Source organism: Mytilus californianus, unplaced genomic scaffold (assembly GCF_021869535.1).
Source record: "Mytilus californianus isolate M0D057914Y unplaced genomic scaffold, xbMytCali1.0.p SCAF_14, whole genome shotgun sequence".
Classification (NCBI taxonomy): Eukaryota; Metazoa; Mollusca; class Bivalvia; order Mytilida; family Mytilidae; genus Mytilus; species Mytilus californianus.
Genome location: NW_026262626.1, coordinates 36,727,956 through 36,754,137, shown reverse-complemented (window position 1 = coordinate 36,754,137; position 26,182 = coordinate 36,727,956). Strand labels below are relative to the sequence as shown.

The 26,182-nt window shown below is 31.9% G+C and overlaps 1 protein-coding gene across 10 annotated transcripts in view; it reads right to left on the bottom strand.

The window, feature by feature from the left end:
* The window catches only part of LOC127724635 (E3 ubiquitin-protein ligase rnf213-alpha-like), a 1,011,139-nt gene that overhangs the window by 183,046 nt on the left and 801,911 nt on the right, over positions 1-26,182 (bottom strand). For 3 of the 10 annotated variants that reach the window (XM_052231639.1, XM_052231640.1, XM_052231638.1), the window contains exons 2-7: positions 15,249-15,280; positions 13,603-13,719; positions 13,069-13,185; positions 10,695-10,811; positions 5,722-5,952; positions 198-310 (exon numbers count right to left, since the gene is read on the bottom strand). In XM_052231639.1, coding sequence (XP_052087599.1) covers positions 198-310; positions 5,722-5,952; positions 10,695-10,811; positions 13,069-13,185; positions 13,603-13,612 — 588 coding nt within the window. In that variant the 5' untranslated portion in view covers positions 13,613-13,719; positions 15,249-15,280. Of the gene's footprint in view, positions 1-197; positions 311-5,721; positions 5,953-10,694; positions 10,812-13,068; positions 13,186-13,602; positions 13,720-15,248; positions 15,414-17,585; positions 17,676-19,133; positions 19,386-20,971; positions 21,191-21,434; positions 21,741-26,182 lie in introns of all 10 variants that reach the window. The other 7 variants (XM_052231642.1, XM_052231643.1, XM_052231641.1 and 4 more) reach the window with 4 other exon arrangements.

The window sequence follows — 26,182 nt, the reverse complement described above, 5'->3', positions numbered from 1 at the left end:
CATTTCATCATGTTAAGGATATTATATCTCTTTATTGACTTTTGTATCTATTATCAACTTTGTTTGAATTGTGTGGTGTTTCTCTCTTTTCAGACGTCCATATATAAATACATTAAATAATCATATAAACAGTAGCAAAACACATGTAAAAATTTTGTATCAGTATCAGTAGCTTGTTTTTCATTAAATATTCTCACTTTGTCGTCTTCTTTCTTTTTTTTCTTTTTCTTTGCACTGTCAGTTGATTTTCCTTTTCCTTGTTTGTTAACATCGCTGGATGCTGCGGGTGGTATTAAATTTGAACATGCACCTGTATTAATTACAATTAAACATACGATTATGGGGCAATATTACTTCTTTTTTCATAATGTTGTAAGCCAGTTTCTCTACATTTTGTATTCACAATATAATAATAAAAGTGCAAAGTCAACTCTTACAGATGCTCCCTAATTGATAGAGCACAAAAATAAGAACCAGTTATGGTTTGTGTTGTACTCAAAGGTTGAAAAATATATGCTTGATCAGTCAAAGAAAGCATGAAGTATTATTAGTACCTTTCCATCTGAATTAATATTTTAGAATCGATAATCAAAAGCATCAAGTAATCATGAAAAAAACAGCGTCATCAAGCAAAGATTATATGCTACGTTAGGTTATCTGCAATTATACTGTCTTACCTACACCAGCCTTCTCAAGCATCAATCCAAACCATTAAAGCATGGTTTCAGATGACTATAGATAACCCGCCCGGTCTTAATGATGATATATAGCATGCGTTAATATTTCCACGATAACTATATTTTACAGAGCCGAATTCCATTCTTGTTTTTTTTTTTCGTCGAATTCTTTCACATTTGTTCCGGGCTTATTACATAAAAGATCTAGATCTTTCAAGGTTTTAAAGAATATCATGCTTTGTACAGCTATCGAAATCTACTTTTACTTTGTCAAATGAAACCAAGGAGCCTGCCGATCACCTGATATGTTTCTTTTTATAATTGATGATTGAAACAATGCAACAATAATACTTTTTTTAAAGGAATCTATGTGGATCAAAATCTATTCTTTAACTGCTATCAACCCATTTACCATTGTAATTTTTCAAGTTAAAGCGTACATTTCAAGTATGCAGTGCTGTTGTTTCATGAACATACATATTTTATATATTTTTTGTTTTATCATTTCTGGTGTAAAGGATCAGCGTTGATACTTTGATTGATTTTGCTATGTTTGTATTAAGTTTTTCAATTGGTTGTCACAGCAAAGTTACTGATCATCATGGCGACTGACAACAGAATTGTGTCAATCTTTTTGTTGATTTTTTTCCTAGACCCAAGATTTACATCTTTTAAGAGGTGTGACCTGACTTAGAATTACGATTCAAAATGCATAGGTATTATTTTAATCGAACAAGAAGAGAGCCACATAGATCTCGTTTTTGCTAAAAAGGGACAACCTATATAGTAATTCTAACAAACGGGATTTCAGACATGTTTTCCTTATTTGGAGATCTTGTTCAACTGATCACTTTTTCTTATTTAAGTTTCTAAATATCTGTAATTGTTTTCAAAATGATACGCAAAAAAAAAAAATATAAAACATTTAAGGGCAACACTTCTATAAGAAGTCATCTGTCTGGTTTGACTTAAAGATATAGTACACTGATTCTCAGTAAATCGGGACCATTTGCCAAAATTATAATTGGAGAATAAATTTGCGTAAACCAACTTATAATAATGCTCAAACGATTCGTTTATATATGATTTGAAAGATTACAAAGTGGTTGATCTTAGCTCTGACTGTGAAAATAATATCGTGGTCAAGACTATGAGTCACTGTTTTCCACATAACAGATACGTTACCCTTATGTTTTATTTTCTTCGCAAGCACATTTTCATACAAAGTGTCATTTCTTTCATATTTGCTCCAAAACTATTCTAGAAGTACCTAATATGTTATTAATAGTCATAAATTTTGGTGATATACTCTGAAAAGTTAATGAATTATTCTTGAATCTTTATCTTGATTACATTTTACTATGAAGACAAAAAAAACATGTCAACTAGTTGTTCTGAAATAGAATATGTATCAAGATATTAATCAAAATATGTTTAAATATCAATTATCAACACCTGCTCTTGTTGATTTCATTTTAAAATCAGTACAATTACCAAATTTGAGGTTGTCCTTCATATGTCTTCGCAAATTGCAGCTCACAACTTGTTGTACTGATTATATTATTCATTGATCATTAAACAAAACAAAAATGTATAAACAGATAGCTCATATGTCTGAATTCCGAAATGATATCGATATTTCATCGTTAATCGAATTATAGTAACGTATATGTTGGTACCGTATCTGTTTAACAAATTATTCTTGGTTAATTATTTCAAATATGTTTCTGATAACAGGACATTTTTCACAGTTGAAAAGGGAAGATAAAATATGTAAAAACATATTTATGCAGTTTAATTGATCTCGTGCAAGTGGTTAATGTTTATGGAAATAATTCATAGTAACGTATCTGTTTAAAATTAACGTACAAAAGCCATTTCGTAGTTTAGTAGCTTATCAATTTTCTAAACCATTATAGATACACATTAAATAAATTTGTTTACGTTACAACTATGGACTAACACTTCAAAAGCAACATAATTAATCTTTCAATTGACCTTTAGATAAATGTAGATTCTAATTAAAAGTTGATAACGTATCTGGTCAAAGAAATGGTGACATATATTCTCAAAACTGTGTTGGTTTTATTTTATGACAAACTACTTAAAATGGCATAAATATGAATTGGCTAAATGGTGATAGATCGGGAAAGGCAACATAAGTACATGTTTTTCAAGCTTTTTAAGTCGGTCACTCAACAGAAAAAATATCTATACCATCAGGGACATTAGTTTTACTCAAAATAATACGTTTTAGTGTAAGACTGGGGTAATTTTGATATTCTTCTACAAAACTTTGAATTTTTGAAATACTAAGGGCTTTTCTACCTCAGGAATAGATTACCTTAGCTGTATTTGGCAAAACTTTTAGGAATTTTTGTTCCTCAATGCACTTCAACTTCGTACTTTATTTGGCCTTTAACTTTTTTTGATTCGAGCGTCACTGATGAGTCTTTAGTAAACAAAACGCGCGTCTGGCGTAAATACAAAATTTCATCCTGGTATCTACGATGGGTTTATCTACGTAGCATTTGTGTTAGTTTTAGATATATATCTTCCTGGATTTTCAAAAACATACTTTTTTCGACATTTCAAAGCAGATAAGGCTTCAAATATCCACAGGGACAAAAAATCACGTATTTGACCCGATTTCCTGAGAATGAGTGAGTAGGTAGATCTCAACATTCTGAACATGTTTGCCCCTGTTAGATTTTGCCCTCCTCATAGCAGATTTCAAGATAATAGACACAAAATGCAGTTTACCCCTATGTTCTAGTTTTAGCTACAGTGGCCATTTTTGTTGGTAGACAGGGTCATCGGATAGATTTATCAACTAGATATCCTTATTATGAATGTGGCCAAGTTTGGTTGAATTTGTCAATGTAGTTTCAGAGGAGAAAATTTTGTAAACGATTACATGTCCAAAACTATAATGGCAATAATTCCTTAAAAGGAATAAATTGACAATTTTGTTCGTGTTTGACTTATTTGTAGATCTTGAATAGTGACCAAAATCTGAAAAATTTCCTTAAAATTACTAATTCAGGGACAGCAACCAAACAATAGGTTGTCTAATTCGTCTGAAAATTTCAGGGAAGATAGATCTAAACCTGATGTACATGTGTACACTTGTCAGATTTACTCTAGTTTCAGAGATATAAGCCAATAACTGCATTTAACCCATATGTTTTATTTTAGCCCTGGAGGTCATGTTTATTGATAAGTTGGACACATTTTTTCAAACAAGATGGACGACAATGACGGACGACGGCATTCGGATTGGTTTCTTCTCTATCCTAGTCATTTTTATATGTTGTATTATGAAACAACGATAACGAGTATATAATTTTAGTAGCGGAAACAGTACTATAATGTTCTGTTTTAAACTGAAATTGACAAAAAAAATCAAGTGATGATGCCAATTCTGTATTAGATCAATGTATACCAAGATTTAAAAATAGATATTCACTAGTATAAAAAAAAACCTAATTACTGTCACAGAAACTGACAAGATCCAAGGCTTTGGACAGATATAATGATTATGAGTTATAGGTTAAAATCTGAAAATGCATAACACAGTATACGTGCATTTTGATACACAACTTTCAATAAACAATAGTTTCTTTCGGATTGGGACTTTAATTAAACATCGCAGTATTACAAAACGTTTTTAAAAAATAGATAAACGAAAAACCACAATGTGGAACATGTTTCATGGTAACGTTTTTTTTGTCTAAACTAGATATCATTGAGATGGGAGCCATCTCTGTGGGCCCCGCTGTGAATAATGTGTGGTAAAAAATTTGTATCTTTATCATTAGACATGGGGTTGTCAACTGAAACCAAAGTTTTTGACCTTGACCTTTGAACTAAAAAGTTGTACATAAATTATGACACACCCTCTGGTGTTGGTTTATATACATATCAAGTATAAACTTTGAAATCATAACGGTTCTCAAGATATAGAGCGGACACGATCTTTACCATAGGACATGGGGTTGTCAACTAAAACCAAAGTTTTTGACCTTGACCTTTGACCTAGGAAGTTGAACATACATTATGACACACCCTCTGGTGTTGGTTTATATACATATCAAGTATAAACTTTGAAATCATAACGGTTCTCAAGATATAGAGCGGACACGATCTTTACCATAGGACATGGGGTTGTCAACTAAAACCAAAGTTTTTGACCTTGACCTTTGACCTAGGAAGTTAAACATACATTATGACATACCCTCTGGTGTTGGTTAATATACATGTCAAGTATAAACTTTGAAATCATAACGGTTCTCTAGATATAGAGCGGACACAATTTGTTAAGGACGGACGGACGGACGGACAGACGGACAGACGGACAGACGGACAGACGGACGGACGGACAGACTGATCACTATAGGGCGTCCGCCATTCGGCGGGGCCCTAATAAAGCCAACAGTAGTTTACCGCTTTTCAATAGTCGATTAAGCGAAAACAAATCTGGGTAAAAAAACTAAAACAGAGGACAACACATCAACTATACATTGGAACAACATAAACACTGAACTGCAATAAAAACAAATGCCACATTACATTACGGACTATTTGATAACAACTGCCATAATCCTGACTTGGTACAGGACATCTTAAAATGTTAAAAATATCGATCAAATGACTACGTGACAGTTGTACAGTACAAACAAACGCAAGAACAGTCAGCATAGAGAAATACAGAAATAAATAATAAAATAGTACATCACAACATGTTAACCACAGAATAACAACGGACATTTACGACAGCACACCAGGACACCAAAAATGAAGCAAAAACTGCAATTCACATGAATGGATCAACGTCACAAAAAGCGACGTATTTGTGCTACGTTTATATTATCACCGGTCAATTTTTAAATAGATTTAATTAGAAGATTGTAATTGACCTTTTAAAGAGTGGAAAATTATTGTTTTGCTTTAGTCCATTACCAATTGTAGTAAGTTATTGATATGCAATTTGCAGTTGTATTTGCGGATTCTAGTGGTTCCAAATTTAGATTACAGTACATACCTAGATGTTCTTGACTGGTACTACTAGAGTTTGCAGAAACGTCGACATCAATTTTTAAATGTATCTTGTCACCTTCAGGATTTTCGATATCAGATAAATCACTAATAGAAGAACTTTTTGTAGTTTTCGGTGGATTATTACATTCAGTTTCACCGGTCTGAATGTTATCAAGATTAACATTTTGTGTCGGACCAGGGTCAGTTGTATCAATTTCATTCTTTGACTGATCGCCTGTCAATAAAATAGCTCAACAGTTTAAATGAGTAACAGAAACAGTAGTTTGAGATAGACGGATATTAGCATATATCCACACCCTTACAATGAATACATTTTACAATAAGAAATGTTTTTTTCGATTTCGCTTTTTTCTTTTCTTTTTTTTTAATTAATATTCTTTCTTTAAATCACTTCGCATGTAGCAATTGAAATTGTTCGATGGTTGTTTTATATCATTTATTAATGTCATTTTGCTTATTGAAAAATTTGGTATTATAGTGGAAACTCATCAGCGATACCAGGTTTATAATTTGGTACGCAAGACGCGGGTTTGCATTAAAAAGTCTCATTAGTGGGTCTCGATGCAAAACAGTTATAATATCAAAATCAAATACGACATTGAAGAGTGTTTAGAAAAAGAACACTTATACTCAATGCGACATAAATCATCTCCTACTTGGGTATAAAAATCTCAAAGTGGTTTTTTTTAATTCAATATTTTATTATTGTAGACAGTTATTTCAATGAATATAATATCTTACGGTTAAAAACAATGATTTGGGGGTACACATTGATTGACAAACGCACAGGTTATTTGTTGGCAAACAGTGGTCATGTGTTCAGGGTGCTACCATCATATTTAAGACAACAATAGTGGCTTGAATACATCTAACCAATGTTGATCCTTCATTTTCATTGTATTAAATGAAAAATTGTAAAATATGTGAATTTCACGGTAACAATAACGAAAACGATAAAATAAGGTTTTTTATAGTAAAAACAAAAGATGACACTGAATTCAAGTATACGAAAAACAAGCAAGATAGTAACTTGATAGCACTATAAGTAAATGTATGATATTGATCTAAGTTACAACGAAATTCTGGAAAGTTATTCAAACATGATCTAAAATGTTTTTTTTGTGAAAACACGGAAATGTTATAACGATTATGGGTCATCAAATCAAATACGTGAGTAAAAAGGTCTTAGGAATTTGTAAATTTAGTCTTAACAAACATTCTTTTTTTAAACTGAACATTTTCAAAATGTACTATTTACTTCATGCTACTTCCAAAACACCAGATACTGTGTAGATATTATCGATAAATTTTTAAATCCTTCAACAATTTGGTTGAATAAAATCACAAGGATTCTACCGGAGTGTGCTCCGAGAGATTTTAGGCACTCAAATACACCACACAAAGTTTTCTTTACATGGCATACGTTTTTGCAACTTCTAGACCAAAAGTAATGAAGCCGAACACGTATTCACACCAAGAACTAACAGACGTTTTTAGGTCATTAAACATGTGTGGGAGCCAAAAGTAGAATAACGAAAGTACCGATCTCCTAGGAAAATTCAAATCGGACGGTCCCTTATCAAATGGAATAAAATGCTTCGCTGGGCGCAGCTTGATACGACCGCAGAGGTCGAACCCTGAACAGTTGGGGCAAGTATGGACACAACATTCAAGCTTGATACAGCTCTGAATTTGGATTGTGATTAAATATTTGACACAGCATAGGTTTCTGACATAGAAAGAATGTGGTCTAAGAACTTGAATTTTTTTAATTTACCTATTATGGTCCAATGTCCAAAATCAAAATACATGGTTAGATTCAGCATATCAAAGAACCCCATATATTCAATTTTTGTTGAAATCAAACAAAGTTTAATTTTGGACCCCAACTTTGACAATTTGAAAACTGGGCCCATAATCAAAAATCTAAACACATGTTTAGATTCAGCATATCAAAGAACCCCAAGAATTCAATTTTTGATAAAATCAAACTAAGTTTAATTTTGGACCCTTTGGACCTTAATGTAGACCAATTTAAAAAACGGGACCCAAAATTAAAAATCTAAATACACGGTTAGATTTGGAATATCAAAGAACCCCAATAATTCAATTTTTGATGAAATCAAACAAAGTTTAATTTTGGACCCTTTTGACCTCAATATGAACCAATTTGATAGCGGGGCCCACAAATAAAAAATCTAAATACATGGTTAGATTCAGCATATCAAAGAACCCCTTATATTCATTTTTTGTTGAAATCAAAAAAAGTTTAATTTTGGACCCCAACTTGGACCAACTTGAAAACTGGGCCCATAATCAAAAACCTAAACACATGTTTAGATTAAGCATATCTAAGAACCCCAAGAATTCAATTTTTGTTAAAATCAAACTAAGTTTAATTTTGGACCCTTTGGACCTTAATGTGAACCAATTTAAAAAACGGGACTCAAAATTAAAAATCTAAAAACACGGTTAGATTTGGCATATCAAAGAACCCCAATAATTCAATTTTTGATGAAATCAAACAAAGTTTAATTTTGGACCCTTTTGACCTCAATATGAACCAATTTGATAGCGGGTCCACAAATAAAAAATCTAAATACATGGTTAGATTCAGCATATCAAAGAACCCCATATATTCAATTTTTGTTGAAATCAAACGAAGTTTAATTTTGGACCCCAATTTGGACCAACTTGAAAACTGGGCCAAAAATCTAAAATCTAAATACATGTTTAGATTCAGCATATCAAAGAACCCCATATATTCAATTTTTGTTGAAATCAAACAAAGTTTAATTTTGGACCCCAACTTGGACCAACTTGAAAACTGGGCCCATAATCAAAAATCTAAACACATGTTTAGATTCAGCATATCAAAGAACCCCAAGAATCCAATTTTTGTTAAAATCAAACTAAGTTTAATTTTGGACCCTTTGGACCTTAATGTAGACCAATTTAAAAACCAGGACCCAAAATTAAAAATCTAAATACATGGTTAGATTTGGCATATCAAAGAACTCCAATAATTCAATTTTTTATGAAATCAAACGAAGTTTAATTTTGGACCCTTTTGACCTCAATATGAACCAATTTGATAGCGGGATCCACAAAAAAAAATCTAAATACATGGTTAGATTCAGCATATCAAAGAACCCCATATATTCAATTTTTGTTAAAATCAAACAAAGTTTAATTTTGGACCCTTTGGACCTTAATGTAGACTAATTTGAAAACTGGACCCAAAATTAAAAATCTAAATACACGGTTAGATTCGGCATAACAAATAAATAAATGTGGTCAAAGATTTTACAAATCTAATGCGCCATACTGTGCAATTAAAGATTACTTCTTGAAATTTTTCAATATTTGAAATTTGAAAAAAAAAAAAATATTTGAAGAATAATTCTTTTTAATTTCTGAAATCTGAAATGAGAAAAAATTGACCCCCCACAATTTCTTTTTACCCCCCCCCCTTTTTTTCCCCAAAAAAATTCTTTCCCTCAAGATATGGTCATAATCTCAATTCAAATTTCCAATGGAGTTTGCAACCATAATTACCCATTTAAATTTACCATAGTGCTAACTTAATCTATTTTATAATACAATTTAAAATATAGTGTCAAATCTTTCATATGGATTTTTTTGTAAAAAAAAAAGATGCAACATTTGCATAAATTTAACTGGTCTTCCTTTATAAATATGCATTTCTTTAAACATAATTTAAAAGCAGTGTAAGGGAAGTAACCAAAACGTTGTATTTGGATTACCTCCCTTACACTGTTTTAAATTATCTTAATTGTTCATTAACCATTACTTTATACATAATTTAAAAGCAGTGTAAGGGAGATAATTTCAATGATGTATTTGATTTATCTCCCTTACACTGCTTTAAATTATGTTTTGTACTATAGTATTTGTCCATTAACCAGGACAACCTTGTTTTTCCCCCTTTGTTGCCCCTAATTCCTAAACGGTTTGAGCCATAACCCCCCAAAGCAAATCCCAACCATCCCTTTGTGGTATGGAAACTTGTAGTATAATTTCAGAGAGATCCATACACCGTTCCAGAGTTATTGTCTGGAAACTAGAAAATGCTTATTTTTGGCCCCTTTTTGGCCCCTAATTCCTTAACTGTTGGTACCATAACCCCCAAAATGTATTCCCACCTTCCTTTTGTGGTATGGAACCTTATGGTAAAATTTCAAAGAGATCCATTCACTTAAACTAAAGTTAGAGTGCGAAAACCAATGTGTCTTCGGACGACGACGACGACGACGCCGGACGACGACGACGCCAACGTCATACCAATATACGACCGCAAAAATTTTTTGCGGTCGTATAAAATCCAAAAGATCAAACACATCAAACAATTGAAAACAACTTTCATATTCCTGACTTGGTACAGACATTTCCTCGTGTAGAAAGTTGTGGATTAAACATTGTTTTATAGCTAGCTAAACTTCTAAATTGTCTGATAGTCGCATAAAATTCAATTATATTTACAGAACATACAGACGTAATAGGTAAAAATGTCAAAAATAGGAGTACACCAGTCAATATTGTGCTATAATAAACCATTATGAAAACAAACTAAGAAAACAAAATGGTATACATAAAAACCACATAAAACATGAATGAAAGACCAGCATACAAAACATTTCAACAGCACAACAACACTTTGTTGAGACTCATAAGTACCGAGCCACGCCAAATGTTATCAAAAATGGACTAAAGAGTAAAGGTTAAAAATTTACAAAGACAAATAAAAGAGCACTATAACACGTACGTGTAATTTAAAAAAAGTTTAAAATTAATATATCAGGAGCTTCAAAACAGCTTTCAACTAATAATAGTATTGACCACAACAATAGGGTTTAAACAAACGACAACTTTATGCATTGATGAAGTCATTACAGAAAAAAGAAATATAAATATTCAATAAGAATCTTTAATTACCTGTGTGTCTTCTCTCAATTGACTTATCCTCTTTATCATCTGTTAATTTTCTTTCTCCATCCCCAGTCACCTGGTCATTGGCTGTTAATTCACTTTGGCTATCTTTATTCTGATTATCTAAGAAATTTACAACATGCTTGATTTTATGTTAGTTCAAGAAACAACTTGTTTCAAATCCTTGTCTGTGATCTTAATAATGTATGATAAATCTTACGAATGCATTGCGTTCCACTTTAAATTATTGCAAATGCATGTGTAAGGCACATTTTGAGTTGGCAGTCGGTAGATTATTTAACCATTATTTATCGGGATTCGAACTCACAACCTCAGTGTTGACTGGCTAGTGATAGAGTAGTTGGACTACTTAGACCACTCGGCCACCGAGGCACCCTACTAGTTATAATAAATAAAAACATTTTAAAAGCAAGATACACAAACTTTTAAATTTAAACATGCATATGTTTCACATCTGTATGACAACTGGCATTTTCAAAGTTCATCTTTTCAGTTATTTTGTAGTTTACATGTATCACACAATTCAAGTTACTAAAATAAAGAACAAAAAAGGGGAGTTGAAAAATTAAAAAAAAAAAATTCATTTAAATTTTACACAAATGAATTAAGATCCATAAATATCAGGATTCACAATTTATTCTTTAAGTAAATTTCACTAGCAGAATCCCCTCCCCCTCCACACACACACCCCCCTTATTAACATTTCAGGACAAATGTAATTGTTATTTTATCATTAAGTCATTTGAGAAACAACATTCCAATTCTGAGCTGACCACTCTTTACGGTTACTCTTCATGATTTGTGCTTAGCGGAGAAGCCACACCAATCTTATTTTGTATTGACTTAGGAACCAGCCACCTCCCACCCTATTTGAATCATAACGTTCAGACTCTAAAATCAATGATTAAGATTTCAGTGTTATATAAACAATCAGTTTGTAAAAGAATACAATTAATAAGCATGAAAATAATTAATTACTGTTCTTATTTCATTCTTAATTTTTTCATAATGTGAAATCTCTATCTATGACAAAACTTGTAGTCAGGTAGTGTTTACATTGTTAGGAGTCATATTACACCATCTTGTACATAGTTTAACTTTTTACAGATAAAAATTGAAACAATAATATATTTAATTGAAAGTGACAAGTACTTAGATAATACTAGCTTATCTGACATTTAATACCAGATGAAAGAGCGCTCCTGAATAGCGAAAAATAGAGGGCTGTGTGGTGGACTGTATTAGGGTATATTGTTGAAAAATGTGTCCGATGACCTCGCCTGCCAACCAACATGGCCGTCATGGCTTAAAACAGAACATAGGAGTAAAGTGCAGTTTTTGGTTTATATCTTTAAAACTAAGGCAATTAGAGCAAATACGACAGGGATATAAAGGTTAATCAGATTAAGAATTATCTGCCCTGAAATTTTCAGACGAATCAGACAACCTATTGTTGGGTTGCTGCCCTGAATTGGTAATTTTGCAGATTTTGGTAATAATCTTAAATATTATTAAGATAGACATGATAGATAGAGATAAACTGTAAAAAGCATTAATGTTCAGCAAAGTACCATCTACAAATAATTAAATATAACCAAAATTGTCAAGTAACCCCTTAAGGAGTTCTTGCCCTTTAAAGTCAAATATTTGTTAATTTTTTTAATCTTTTAAAAAAATCTTCTTCACTTCATTTAATGGGGCAAATCGAATCAAACTTATATTAATACAGTTGCATTCCAAATATCATTGACCTTCCACTTGTGGTTCCCCATAAACTTACCTAATAAAAAACTATTACACGTCATTTAAAAAAAACAGTTTAAAAATAAATATACCATGACTATGGAGGCGGGGCAAAATAATCTTCATGGAATGAGATGTGCCAATATTAATGCATGACCTACCACTAGTGCTCCCCCATTAACTGACCTAATCACAAACTTATAAGTGTAAACTTAGCAATAATTATACAACTGCATACCACATATCATTAACATACCAGTAGTTCACCATACACTGACCTAATAAAAAATAACTAAAACATTGTTGACGCCACTGTCACTGCTGACGCCGGAAACAGAATACTTTTTGATGCCGTCAAGACAAGACAGTAAAACTAGAGGCTATAAAGTACCTGTGTCGCTCACCTTGGTCTATAAGCATATTCAACATAGGACATTCTCTAGCATTGTAGACGAGAATAGAATTCATGACAAATATTGATCTTGTATTGCTGATCATTAAGTTTGTTTAGTTTCTTACTATCTTCTAAACTAAGGTTTAAACAGACGACAAACATTTAAATTGATGAGGTCATAATGAAGACATATATATACATTAATAAAGAATATTAAACTACCTGTATCCATTCTCTTATTTGGGTCATCCTCTTTATTATCTGTTGACTTTGTTTGCTGATTTTCTGGTACTTGGTCCTTGCCTTTTAAGTCATTCTGGCCATCTTTATCTTGATTTTCTAAGCAAATGATGACATGTTTAATTTATGTTAGTTTGGGTTAATATAAAAATAAGGAGATATGGTATGATTTCCAATGAGAAAACTATCCACTTAAGTTCAAACAATTACAGGCAACCGTGTGGCCTTCAAACAATAAAAAAAATCGCATACCGAATGGTCGGCTATAAAAAAAATGTGTTACCAGTCTTTATCTGTGACCTTAATAATGCAATATTACGTGATACAGCGTAAAATATATTTCCATACTCCATGTATTCCTTACAACAAAATTATTTTTATTCACCTGTGTACGTTATTTTATTTAACGTCATGTTGTCCCAGGTTATAGTTGTCTTTCTGATATTGTTTAACATCTCCTCTCCTTTTTTTTTATCAATATTGTATTTACATTGTTTCATTGATATATTAAACTACCTGTATCCATTCTCTTATTTGGGTCATCCTCTTTATTATCTGTTGACTTTGTTTGCTGATTCTCTGGTACTTGGTCCTTGCCTTTTAAGTCATTCTGGCCATCTTTATCTTGATTTTCTAAGCAAATGATGACATGTTTAATTTATGTTAGTTTGGGTTAATATAAAAATAAGGAGATGTGGTATGATTTCCAATGAGACAACTATCCACTTAAGTTCAAATGAGGTGGATGCAAACAATTACAGGCAACCGTGTGGCCTTCAAACAATAAAAAAATCGCAAACCGAATGGTCGGCTATAAAACAAATGTGTTAACAGTCTTTATCTGTGACCTTAATAATGCAATATTACGTGATACAGCGTAAAATATATTTCCATACTCCATGTATTCCTTACAACAAAATTATTTTTATTCACCTGTGTACGTTATTTCATTTAATGTCATTTTGTCCAAGGTTATAGTTGTCTATCAAATTTATTCGTCCTGAGTCATGAACCTGTTGTTCAGTAGTTGTCGTTTGTTGATGTTGTTTATAAGTGTTTCTCGTTTCTCGTTTTTTATATCGATTAGACCGTTTTTTCCTTGTTTGAATTGTTTTATACTTAGTCTAGTCCTTTTTGGACCGTACTTTGGCCTATAATTGTTTACTTCTACAAATTATAAAATGGATGGAGAGTTGTCTTATTGGCACTCATACCACATCTTATTATATCTATAGATTCATAGCTTTTCTTTATCTAAAATGAGTTCCAAATTTTTATAAAAGCAAGTTATTATGGGATTAGTTACTGGGCTGAACAAAAATGAAAATGGTGTAGAATATTTACTACAAAACAACAGTGCAGATTGTCAAGTCCAAGTGAAATTTTCCACATGTTTTCGTAAGTTCTTGAAAATTATTGTAATTGAATTTGACTAATTGTACAAATTCGTAAATAAACCAACGGACACAGATCTAATATAATATGCCGGATCAGCAGACTTTTGATAAACAGATATGTATGATATATGGACCAAAAATGTAACACATACACAATTCATATGCAAACTTCAAAAATGTCGTCAACAGTAATAAAAATGGTTGTATCGTATGTCAAGCTTTCACAATAAATAGGAGAAAAAATACAACAGCTCATGTAATCTTAAGCTTAGTCATATATACAAATAGGATTCAGAAGTTTTTGTTGGGGATTTCACCCTGCTTCTGAGGAAGAAAATATCAATGATCCCATCTTCGATTCATTGCATTTTGATAAGAACCCATGATGAATTTGATTCTGTGGGTACAATCATTCATTGATTTCTAAATAAAAGCGCGCCTTCAAATGCTATTAAAAAAGCGAAATAAAGAGACTACGGAACGGTATATGGTTTTTAGATTTATTTATCCTTATGGGTCAAAAACACGGAATTCGATAATTTTTTCGTCCGTTTATAAATACAGAAATAATAAGCCGAATCCTAATGAATGGTATTTTGTTAGTTGTCATTTTGGTTATATAACCCTTAAGTTTTTAATAGCAGTTTTGATCTTTTGATTACCTGATACATCCACATACACTGAGTCTATTTTGGAAACTTAAATTTAAAATCAATAAATTTTGCGAAAAATAACAAAATATCAACTGTTACAGTAATATTTTACCATCTTCACTGTCAGAGGAAGAGGAAGAGGAAGAGGAATCAGTGCTTGTCTCGCTTCCATAATATTCTTTTTCGTCGAGGTTTGGGTTTTCTTCTGATGGTGCTACATTTGCTTTTGTAACCTGTGGTACTTCTAAATCATCGTTATTTCCTTCATTGTCATTTTCTATGATTAGAAAACATTATTCTATAAAAATAACTTAAATAACAATTAGAGTTTTATCCTGATGCATTTAATTTTTGAAATATTTACATGTTCACACGTTTACTTATTTAGTGAAGACCGATTTTTTCAACAAATACAAATGTAATAATCAAGTGGAAAAACTTTACTGACGTTATCATCTAGATAACGTGTTATAGTATTCTTTTACTTAAAATATTCCTTTTACTCTTTGGTATGTTTCGGTGACGTTTTGATTTGACGTGACTTTGTACTTATACATCCTGTCATTGTGTTGTTGTCCTATGGTAAATTTTTGTATTCTTGTTTTTCATTTTTGCTAATGTGCTTTGTGTTCTAGTATATGTCTTTTTTTTTTCTTTGGTACATATGACATGGCTTTGTACTTATTCATCCCGTCATTGTGTTATTGTGCTATGGTAAATTCTGTATTCTTGTCTTTCATTTTTACTTATATGCTCTGTCTATTTGCCTTTTTGTGTTTCTTTGTTACATATTTATTTGTTTTTATAGTGATTAAGATAGTAACACAATGTTGACTGCTGTGCCCCAATTTTAGACATTTTTACCTATTACATCTGTTTGTTTTGTTCACACATCGTTGTCAATATAATGGAATTTTATGCATCTGTCATACAAGTGAGAGGTTTAGCTATCTATAAAACCAAAGTTTAATCCACCATTTTCTACATAAGAAAATACATGTACAAAGTCAGGAATATGACAGTTGTTATTCATTCGTTTGATGTGTTTGAGCTTTTGATTTTGCCATCTGATTAGGCACTTTCTGTTTTGAATTTTCCTCGGCGTGCGGTATTTTTGTGATTCTACTTTTTAAACCAGCAACCCACTTTCAATTAAGAATAAAAATTTCTTGTAAATATTTAAAACAGTTTCCTCAATTCCAACAATAGTTGACAGGCTTCCAAATTTCAATATTTGACTTGAACATATAAATGTTCTTGTTTTTAACTATAAAAGAATCTTGCTTAATTCTCAATAATCGATTCATTGTGCCAGCGAAAACCTTTTGTATCATGCGTATGGTAAAGGCTGACATCAAAATACTATCGTATTACACATTGAATATTAGTCTATAAATATTGCTCTTGTTATTTTCTAAATTTTGTTCCTCGGAAATTAGTTGTTTCAAGACAGTACAATTGAAAACATTCAACAATTCGAATATTTGAATATTTCCTGCGATGAAGCTTTATCTGACAGCGAGGTGATTTAATATGTAATTTTTATAAACAAATGAGTCAAATTATAGCACAAATGAAAAAAAGGGAATTCATTTAACAAGTACAGATAACAAAATAACAAATAAAAACACAAAGAATAGTTGAACTCGAAAAGAATTGTAACAAAAACTTTACAGTGTTTAAGTGCAATATAAGTTTCCTAAGATTTGATCATTAAAAGCATTCATATACAGGATATTAACACGTCGTTATAATGTAATACTATGTTAAATGTTTACACTTTTATTTTACGATGCTTTGAAATTATTCAACTGGTCTCCCACAAGGACTTTGATTGGATACGAACCAATGAGTTGATCATAAAATTAATATGTGAAATGGTAAACCAACTTCACGTTCCCAAATTATAGCAAAGACGTGGGTTTTAGCAATTGTCTTATATACCGTGCTTTTTTTTATCAAAATATGTATACAAAAAAGGCTTGCAAGTTTACATGTCGCCTGAAACAAATTGGACTTTTCATAAAACTGTTACAAACCTGGTCACCATGGAAACAATGCAAAAAAAGAACACAAGGGAAAGCAAATATCACAATTTATCACAACTGTCCATTCAACATTATTCGAAAAAAGAACTACTGCTTCATTAAAAACGCTAAGAATGGGGTTGCTGTTTCATTGTAGTATACATGTACCTAGCAGTATTCCCTTTCATTCACAAGAATTATCATCATGTAATGTCATATAACTGAAAAAAGTCAGGATTCAGGATCGTTCTCGAGTAGAACTGTTCAAATTGTTTGAGGGTAGATTAATGTGTAATAGTGTAAATAACATCCGCTATTTGATCATTATGTAGAAAAATTCTAGTCACTAAAGACAGAACCACTGAATATAGCGAAGTCATTGTAGACGACTTTTTTTTACTAATACAAATATTTTTTACTACCTGTGTTACTACTCTCATGTTTTGCCTCCTCCTTATCATCTTTTAATTCAACCTGTTCCTTTTTTTGGTCGTCATCGGGGTCACCTTTATCTTGATTTTATATGAAAATAAAAGAATGTCTTATTAGACTTTTTGTTTCATAGAAAGAAATAGAGAAAGTAATTTTTACCTTATATATATGCGAACAACCAGTGACTATATCAATATATAACAAATTAACAAATATCATATTATGAAAGACAATTGCAGATACACATGTACGAAATAGTGATCATTTAACATAAAAACCCAAAACTAGATTCAGCATAGGTCTTAATCAGTGAGGTAAGCGTTTATACATTATATAAATCTCTGAACTAAACGGAGACAAACGTTAATAGCCAGTACCATTTTGTCCTTATATCCAAAATAAGACATATAAGTACATATATTCTCCTTTTTTAATTGCCCTTGTCAAATGGGAAAGACAATATAGCTTAAACATGTTCAGCTTTGTTGGAAAAGTACAGCATTGTTGAATTTTATCCATTTTTTATGTTTAATAATACTGCTCCCTCAATTTTGATTTTTCATTATAAAAATGAACTCGTTTCAGACTTGTTCAACATGTGTTTAAGTCCAATTATGACTATTGAACAGCGGTATACTACTGTTGGCTTTATTTAAAGAATACGTCGAAAACCAAAAATATCAAGGCAATGTTGAATTTAAATGCATTCATTTAATTTTGGAAATTCCGAGCAATATCAACTTTATTTACCGTAGTGAAAACATTAGCTTCGATCTGTACAGGCAGAAAAATCATAGAATTAATCATGAAGCATAACAATGAGCAATTTACAATGATTTTATAACGGTAGAAGATTTTGAGAATAAAAATAGCATAGTTTGTATCCCGTTAGAACATTATAATTATTATATCAGAAACGCTAGTAATAATCTCATAAATCGAAACATTGATGATGTCAAGCATTTCTATGCATCTCCAATTACCTCAGATGTACATATACTATCAATTTACGGATTGAAGGAAAACACGATATAAGAAAATAGAAAAATAACTTGAATAAACTTATATGGTTGTGTAGTATGCATTTATTTAAATCACTGTTCTCGAAATAACTTATCATGTTGTTTTGGTTTTGGTTTTTGTCCAGAATACATCAGAAATCAAAAAGTATTTTAAGTTGATTTTATAAGGCTTAATATGATTGAAACTTACCTTTTACCATAAGAGGTTTTGTAAAGGCAACAATAGTATACCGGTGTTCCAGGGTCATAAATCGATTGAGAGAAAACAAATTCGGGTTACAAACTAAAACCGGGGGAAACAAATCAACTAAAAGAGGAAAACAAAGGAACAAGAGAAACACTGAAGTCATATGAATGAATAAGTGCCATGGTCATAAAATATAAAGGTATCATATCTTCTTTTACTTAACCATTCTTTTTATATCTTTATTTTTTCTTTCAAAACTGACATCACTATGATAATGTTTTAATAGTTTTTCTTATCAAAATATATTGCTGTCTTATGTTTATACATACCTAAGTCTTTGACATTATCTTCTTTTTCACCTTCGCTGCTGTTATCAATGTTAAGTTGTATTGTATCATTTTCTTCACTGTCAGATGAGCTGCTATCAGATGAACTCCCGGTTTCTTCAGCATTCCCACTGCTTTCACTGTGTGATGTGTGTGTTTCACTATTAGATGAAGAGGCACTCTCTAAATTGGCAATAGTTGTTGCTTGTATCTTTTCTGTTGAACTGTTTTCAGGAAAATCTTTATTCGATTGTCCTAGATTGTAAATTATAGGGGTTGACTTTTTAAATACATTTAACAAATGTCGCGTTATAACATTATCCTACGTTGTTGTTTTTGGGGATACTTGAAACGCATATGTTCATTTTATAATTAATGAAATAAAGACACAAAGAACTGTTTCAGTCATCAAAATTAAATATGTCATTTTAAACTTACAAAAACTGTGGCTCTAGCTACTTTTTGCAGTAATTTGTAACTATCCAATAAGAGCATCATCGCCGTTCTATTGGAGCTCACCGTAGGGATGAGGATGACAATATAATAAATTTTCTGTTTGTGAATACGTGAAAATTATTTCAATCCAATTTGTCATTAACTATAATTTTTAACAAAACACAATACATAAGAAAATGTTATTGGGTTAAAAATGCAATCCTCCTCATAAATTGGGATAGTGGTGCTGCAAATCTCTCCTGTTGACCCGATTCTACCCTTGTATGTATGTTTGGTTCTACGGAGAGCATTCACAGGCAATAAAAATGCATGTTGAGTGTTCTCTGGGCAGTTACATTTTCATGATGATTCAATTGCTTATTTCTTTTTATTATTTTTGAGTTTTAAAAGAAAAAATGTACAGACAAAACTAAAGCGGTTTGATGTCATATAAATCAGTCATATAACTCAAGCCTCTAACCTTGTGAAAAATCGTAAGACTTCATGTCAATAAGTTTTTTTTCCGTTAGTTTGCCGTCTCTATGAAGTATGCTCTATATTTATATTGATTCACTCATAGGGTCTTTGTATCGGAAATAAACACATTTATTCTAAAACCAGTTGTTGGCATGATACGGGTTATATTCTTCTCATATATTTTATGATGATATGATACTAAACCCCTAACGGGAGGGATAGTACTCTAGTACTTAATTTCCGTATGATGAAGACATAATCTTTCAATCGGTTTAATGCATTGAGGTTTGGAGCTGGCATGTCAGTAACTGCTAGTAGTCCTTTGTTCATTTATGTATCATTGTCATTTTGCTTGGCTTCTTTTGTTACCTATTCAGACATCGGACTCGGACGTCTTTTTGTGCCTGTCCCAAGTCAGGAGCCTCTGGTCTTTGTTAGTCTTGTATGTTTTTTAATTTTAGTTCATTTGTGTGTTTTGGAGTTTGGTGTGACGTCCATTTTCACTGAACTAGTACACAATTTCATTTAGGGGAACCAGCTGAAGACCACCTCTAGGTCCGGGATTTTCTCGCTGCGTTGAACACCCATTGGTGGCCTTCGGCTGTTGTCTGCTCTTTGGTCGGGTTGTTGTCTCTTTGACATATTCTCATTGCCATTCTCACATTTATTTAACATCCTTTTTAAAGTTTACCTCTATAATGGTTTGTTTTTTAATTAAAGAATTTATCATAAATTAAGGGTTCATTTTTATGTGACAAATGTTCAAAAAGAATTTAAAAAGGCATGCACGTGTAAAAAAAACTACTAGTATATGGACATTTGCATTTTTTAGAACTGTATTTGGACTTCTAGAAATGAATGTATACTAGTATATAATATCTCTTTTACAGTATAACTTATTTTCAAATCTTGCTAACAATCATAACTACCTTCAGTTTCGTTGCCTTCGTGTTTTATGTTGACTTTTGAAGCGTCGTCATCGTTATCATTTCCTTGAGAACGCGTATCAGTTTCGTGTTCTGTACTCTCATTAGTCCGATGGTCTTTAGATACCTTGTCTTCTGCCACAGCTTGTTGTACTATTTTAGTTTCTTTTGTCAGGGTCTTTTCGTGTTCTTCGTTCACACTCGCTGTGCTGCTTAATTTCTCTGTGTAAATGCAATTCTTCATGTTAAATAATACCAAGTTATGAATTGGTATAACACATTTATATTTTCTGTATTATTATCAAAATGAAAATTCACTGTAGTAACAGCGCATTACACATGGATGTAATTATTTTTTACTTAATAAGAACATGCATTAGATTTATTCAAAAATAATAATATAAAAAAAATTGAAGTACGATCTTATGTATATAGATATATTCGAAATTAACCATTATATATGTACCTTCGTCGATAACAGGTTTGTCCTTTTCCAGAGTACTCTGTCCCTCGGGAACACTTTCTTCTTTCTCATACGTTGATGCTTGAGACTGGAAAATACTTTCATTTACTTTCCATTTGCATCCAAAACAAAACTTCTGAGTTTCTTTTATGGTTTCTTTACACTTTGGGCAGTTACCAGTTCTGATAATCACATCAGCTCCACACTCACCACAAAAGTTTGCATCTGATGGCAGGTCTGCACCACATTCCTGTCCGTCTTCTACATTTCTACACTTCATTGTGTTATGAAAACATCTTAGGACTTCATCTTGTGATAAAAAGAAAACATATTTGTTCCGCATGAAAAGTATGAGATCGAAGAAATATATAATATTTATCTGTATATGTTTATTTATAATCTACCCGTTTACACCTTTACACTTGGGGTGGGTATCCATAAATGCATCTAACAACATATGCATGAATATGTACAAACAAGTGAAATTATCCATAGGTCATTATCAGAGGTAAAAACTTATTGATACCTTATAAAATAAAACAGCTTTCATGACAGACATTAACAGCTTTATACAAATGCATGCAGTATCGAAAATGAAAGATTAAACAAAAGGTTACCAAATCCTATTTAAACTTTAGGCTCCAAAACCAATGATCTATGAGAGAACATGCAACATATTTTCACTCAAACTGTCGATACTTGTTTTACTTATATAGGTGTTTACCTGATAAAAATATTCACCTATAAGTATTTGCATTTAAACGTAAGAAGATAAATCTGCGAAGCAGAGGCCTGGAAAGAAAGTCGATATTACGAGATGTGCAGTGTACACCACGATAAGATATACCAATAACTAAATTTAATATCTATTGTGCTATTTACAAAGTTTAAAGAACAAAATTGTCAACTTGTTTTATACTTAACACGAGCAACACGATGGTTGGCACTTATGGAGGAAAATAAAATTCTTCTTCCCGAGAACTTGATATGATCGCCTTTGAAGACTGCAGATTTTCGTTTTTTATGTTCAACTTTTAATTCTCAATTTTCTATCTCCTTTTTACTTTTTTCCACGCTACAGCTAGATATTATGTAGACTATTTACGAGGAGGGTACTATCATTCGGGTGGGGACAGGGCATCTTATATGATGCCGAACGGTAAAAACCATAAAAAATGTTCTCCGGTTGACACTAATGGTAGCTACAAAAAATCGATGTGACACTCGATGATCATTTTTTAAGCGTTTCACACTTGACTATTAAGCCATTCAGTATTGTTTAGGCCTATCCTCTAATTTTATTATTTCCAAGAAAATATGCCATTTCGAAAGTTCTCCATTTCACCCAGAAGAGAAAAAATATCCTCTTATAACATTTAAATAGGATTCAAAATACAAACGTTTAACTTAATATTATGCAAACATATTCTCGTCGTTGTTTTTAACTTTGAATAAACATATCAGTACTCTCAGAACTTGGACATATCCATCATATATAAACTTATCAAAAAAGCAATTATGTCCATGTACTGGTATAGACTAGATATATCCTCATCTGACCTGATGAGCAGGCTTTATAATGAATTTAAATTGAGCAAAAACTGTCAAATAATTCGCTGCGCCATAGCGCATGATACGCCCGTCGCTTTTTAACAAAATAAATTTCAATAACTTCTCAATGTCATATCAGAAATTTAAGAAAAACTAAAAGGAGGTTATCTTAATAAATATATACCAGTAACCAAACTTTCACGATAACTGCTCAAAGCATTGTCCGAAAACTGGAAAATCCCCCCTTTTTTATGAATAAAATCATGTAACTCCGAAACGTAAAATCGAAAATTTATAAAAATCGAAAAGGAGCTTACGTCAATAGATAAACAATTCACCAAAGTTTCTTGCAAATTGGGGAAAGTGTTTTTTAGTTATTGTCTGAAAAATGGAAAAATCCCCCTTTTTTAATGAAAAAAAAACCAAAAACTCGGAAAATTAAAATCTAAAACTCATAAAAAACGAAAGGGCGCTCACGTCAATAGATATAAACAATTCACCAAAGTTTCATACGAATTGGTTCAAGCGTTTTAAGTTAGTGTCCGACATGTTGACGACGTACAGACAGACAGACGGACGGACAGACGGACTGACGGACAGACGGACAGACGAACAACGGTATACCGTAATACGTCCCGTAAACAGGCGTATAAAAATACATTACAAAATGTATCTCTACAAAGCACGCTGCATTTTAAAGTAAGAGGAAGGACTGGGCTGCCCTGAGTTAGAATAAACTGTCTGTGCAGGGTGTCCTGTCTTTCTTTGGATTATTATCTGGTGAACTAGATATATATAGCACGTTGACAATCAAGCTTGATGTGTCGGCCTAGTTCTGATCAAGGTATTTAACAGCAACATGTTCTCGTCCTTTTAACGCGTTTAACTTAATTGGCACTTGACACTTAACAGTAATCAGTACATCTTTTTTCATTTAATTAAATATTATTCAGAGAACACTGATGACATTACTTGCCCACATTTACCTCGTCTCTCTAAGAGAAAATAGTTTGTTTTTTAATTTATGATGTCAATTCTAATCATTACGTAATAAAATAGTCTATATATGCCTATGTAACATTGTGATAGTAAACGTTTTACTTTAATCAGTCTCTAAACCGGTGTCTTCCATGGATGCCTACATTTTAAAAATTATCTATTGCTTGAATGCCAACAAAATAAATTGAATGGATGTTGTTTTAGAGAAATAATAATTTGAGGAAAAAGGTCGGTTAAAGGTTATATCATACTGCACCTTAAAAAATATAATTTTTTCATTAAAATAAATAAATGGAATTGAATGTTCTATTATTAATATTACTTTTACTGTTTGGTTTGTTTTCTGTGATATCCATTTGACGTGGCTAGGTACTTATACATCCCGTCAATGTGTTTGTATTATCTTTAATTTTTACTGGTGTGTTTTGTATATGCGACTTTTTGTGTTTCTGTGGTTCTTATAACGTGACTCTGTACTTTAAAAGATCCCGTCATTATGTTATTGTTCTATTATATGTCATTATGTTATTGTTCTATTATAAATTTGAAAATACTTTGAACGACAAACGACAAATTTATTTTACTCGCGTAGTGGTATTTACCATATGTGGATTCTTAAGGGTTCTGAAGAACTTCTGGACAATTATAAATCTCGGTCTATTTCTGAAATTAATTCTAACATAACTTTTGATTTTTTAACCCTGTATACCAACATTCCCCATGTGAAATTATAAAATTGTTTTGAATAGACATTGAATGACAAACTTTTTTCTTATGTGACGTTTACATTTTCTGACGTCAGACACGCGAAGCAATGAATGTGGGTCTTAATTTGATAGATGCTTTTGTGCTTTTTTTGTAAATAATTGTTTGTTTTGATATTGTAACACAGTGATGACTGCTGTACCCATATTTTGACTATTTTATTTATAATGTCTGTTTTGTTCACGCATCGTTGTAAATATAACGAAATTTGATAAGACTGTCGTACAAGTGAGAGGTTTAGCGCTATAAAACCAGGTTCAATCCACCATTTTCTACATTTGAAAATGCCTGTACCAAGTCAGGAATATGACAGTTGTTGTCCATTCGTTTGATGTGTTTTGTCATTTGATTTTGCCATGTGATTAGGGACTTTCCGATTGAATTTTCCTCGGAGTTCAGTATTTTTGTGATTTTACTTTTTATAATAAGAAAAATGAAATGAAAACTTGAAATTTGAAAAAAAAAAATGAAACAAATAAATGATTTATAGGTGTTTTTAAAATCGTCAAATTAAACTATACAATTGCAAGCTGTTTTTTGGGGGAAAATAATAATATCTAAATGAAAGGAACTGATGCACTTGAATGTACCATCAGCAAATCAGCAAAATCAGCAAATCAACTTCTGCATACCAACAGGAAAGTTTCAAAGAATCTCAAAATCAACAATCGTTATCATACTTTCAATATCATTAAATTAAAATCAAACGAAGTTCTTGTATCTTTTTATGATAATTTGTGAAAGACTATCATTTTTTGAAGGAAAATTCGAAAGTTCACATTTAAAAAAAAACTTCAAACAATAGCAAGTCGTATCAAAGGGGAGGGTTCCAACCATTTGTCCCAATACAAAAGCATAAGTTGTCAAACAAAAAGGAGGTTCCAACCCCTGCACCTCCCCCCCCCCCCCCCCCCCCCCCCTCTTTTTTTGATCCTCAACTGCACACATTTTTGTTCAAGCACAAATCGATCTTCTATTTCATTAGGCGATAAAGACTTGTGCGAATTTATACTTTGACAGCCAGGTATAACGTTTGTTCGAACAAACGTAATCGTACGACTATTGCACGAATTGCCTGTAAAACCTGTCTGTTCACTTGAGTTTTAATCCTGATTATTTATAAACATTAAATTACTGGAGTCTTCATTAGTTTATATTTGATTTTATATGTTTTAACGCCACTTTTAAGCACAGCTTTTGGGTTATTTCGTGGCGGCCAGTTTTTATTGGTGGAGGAAGCTGGAATGCCCGGAGAAAACCACCGACCTTCGATAGGAAACCTGACAATCCTAGTCAATTAAGATTGGAGTCGAGTGCCCCCGCATGAGCGGGGTTCGAACTCACAACCTCAGTGTTGACTGAGTAGTGATTACAGTTATAACTACTTAGACCACTCGGCCACCGAGGCCCCTTTCATTCGTTTATATAAACATAAA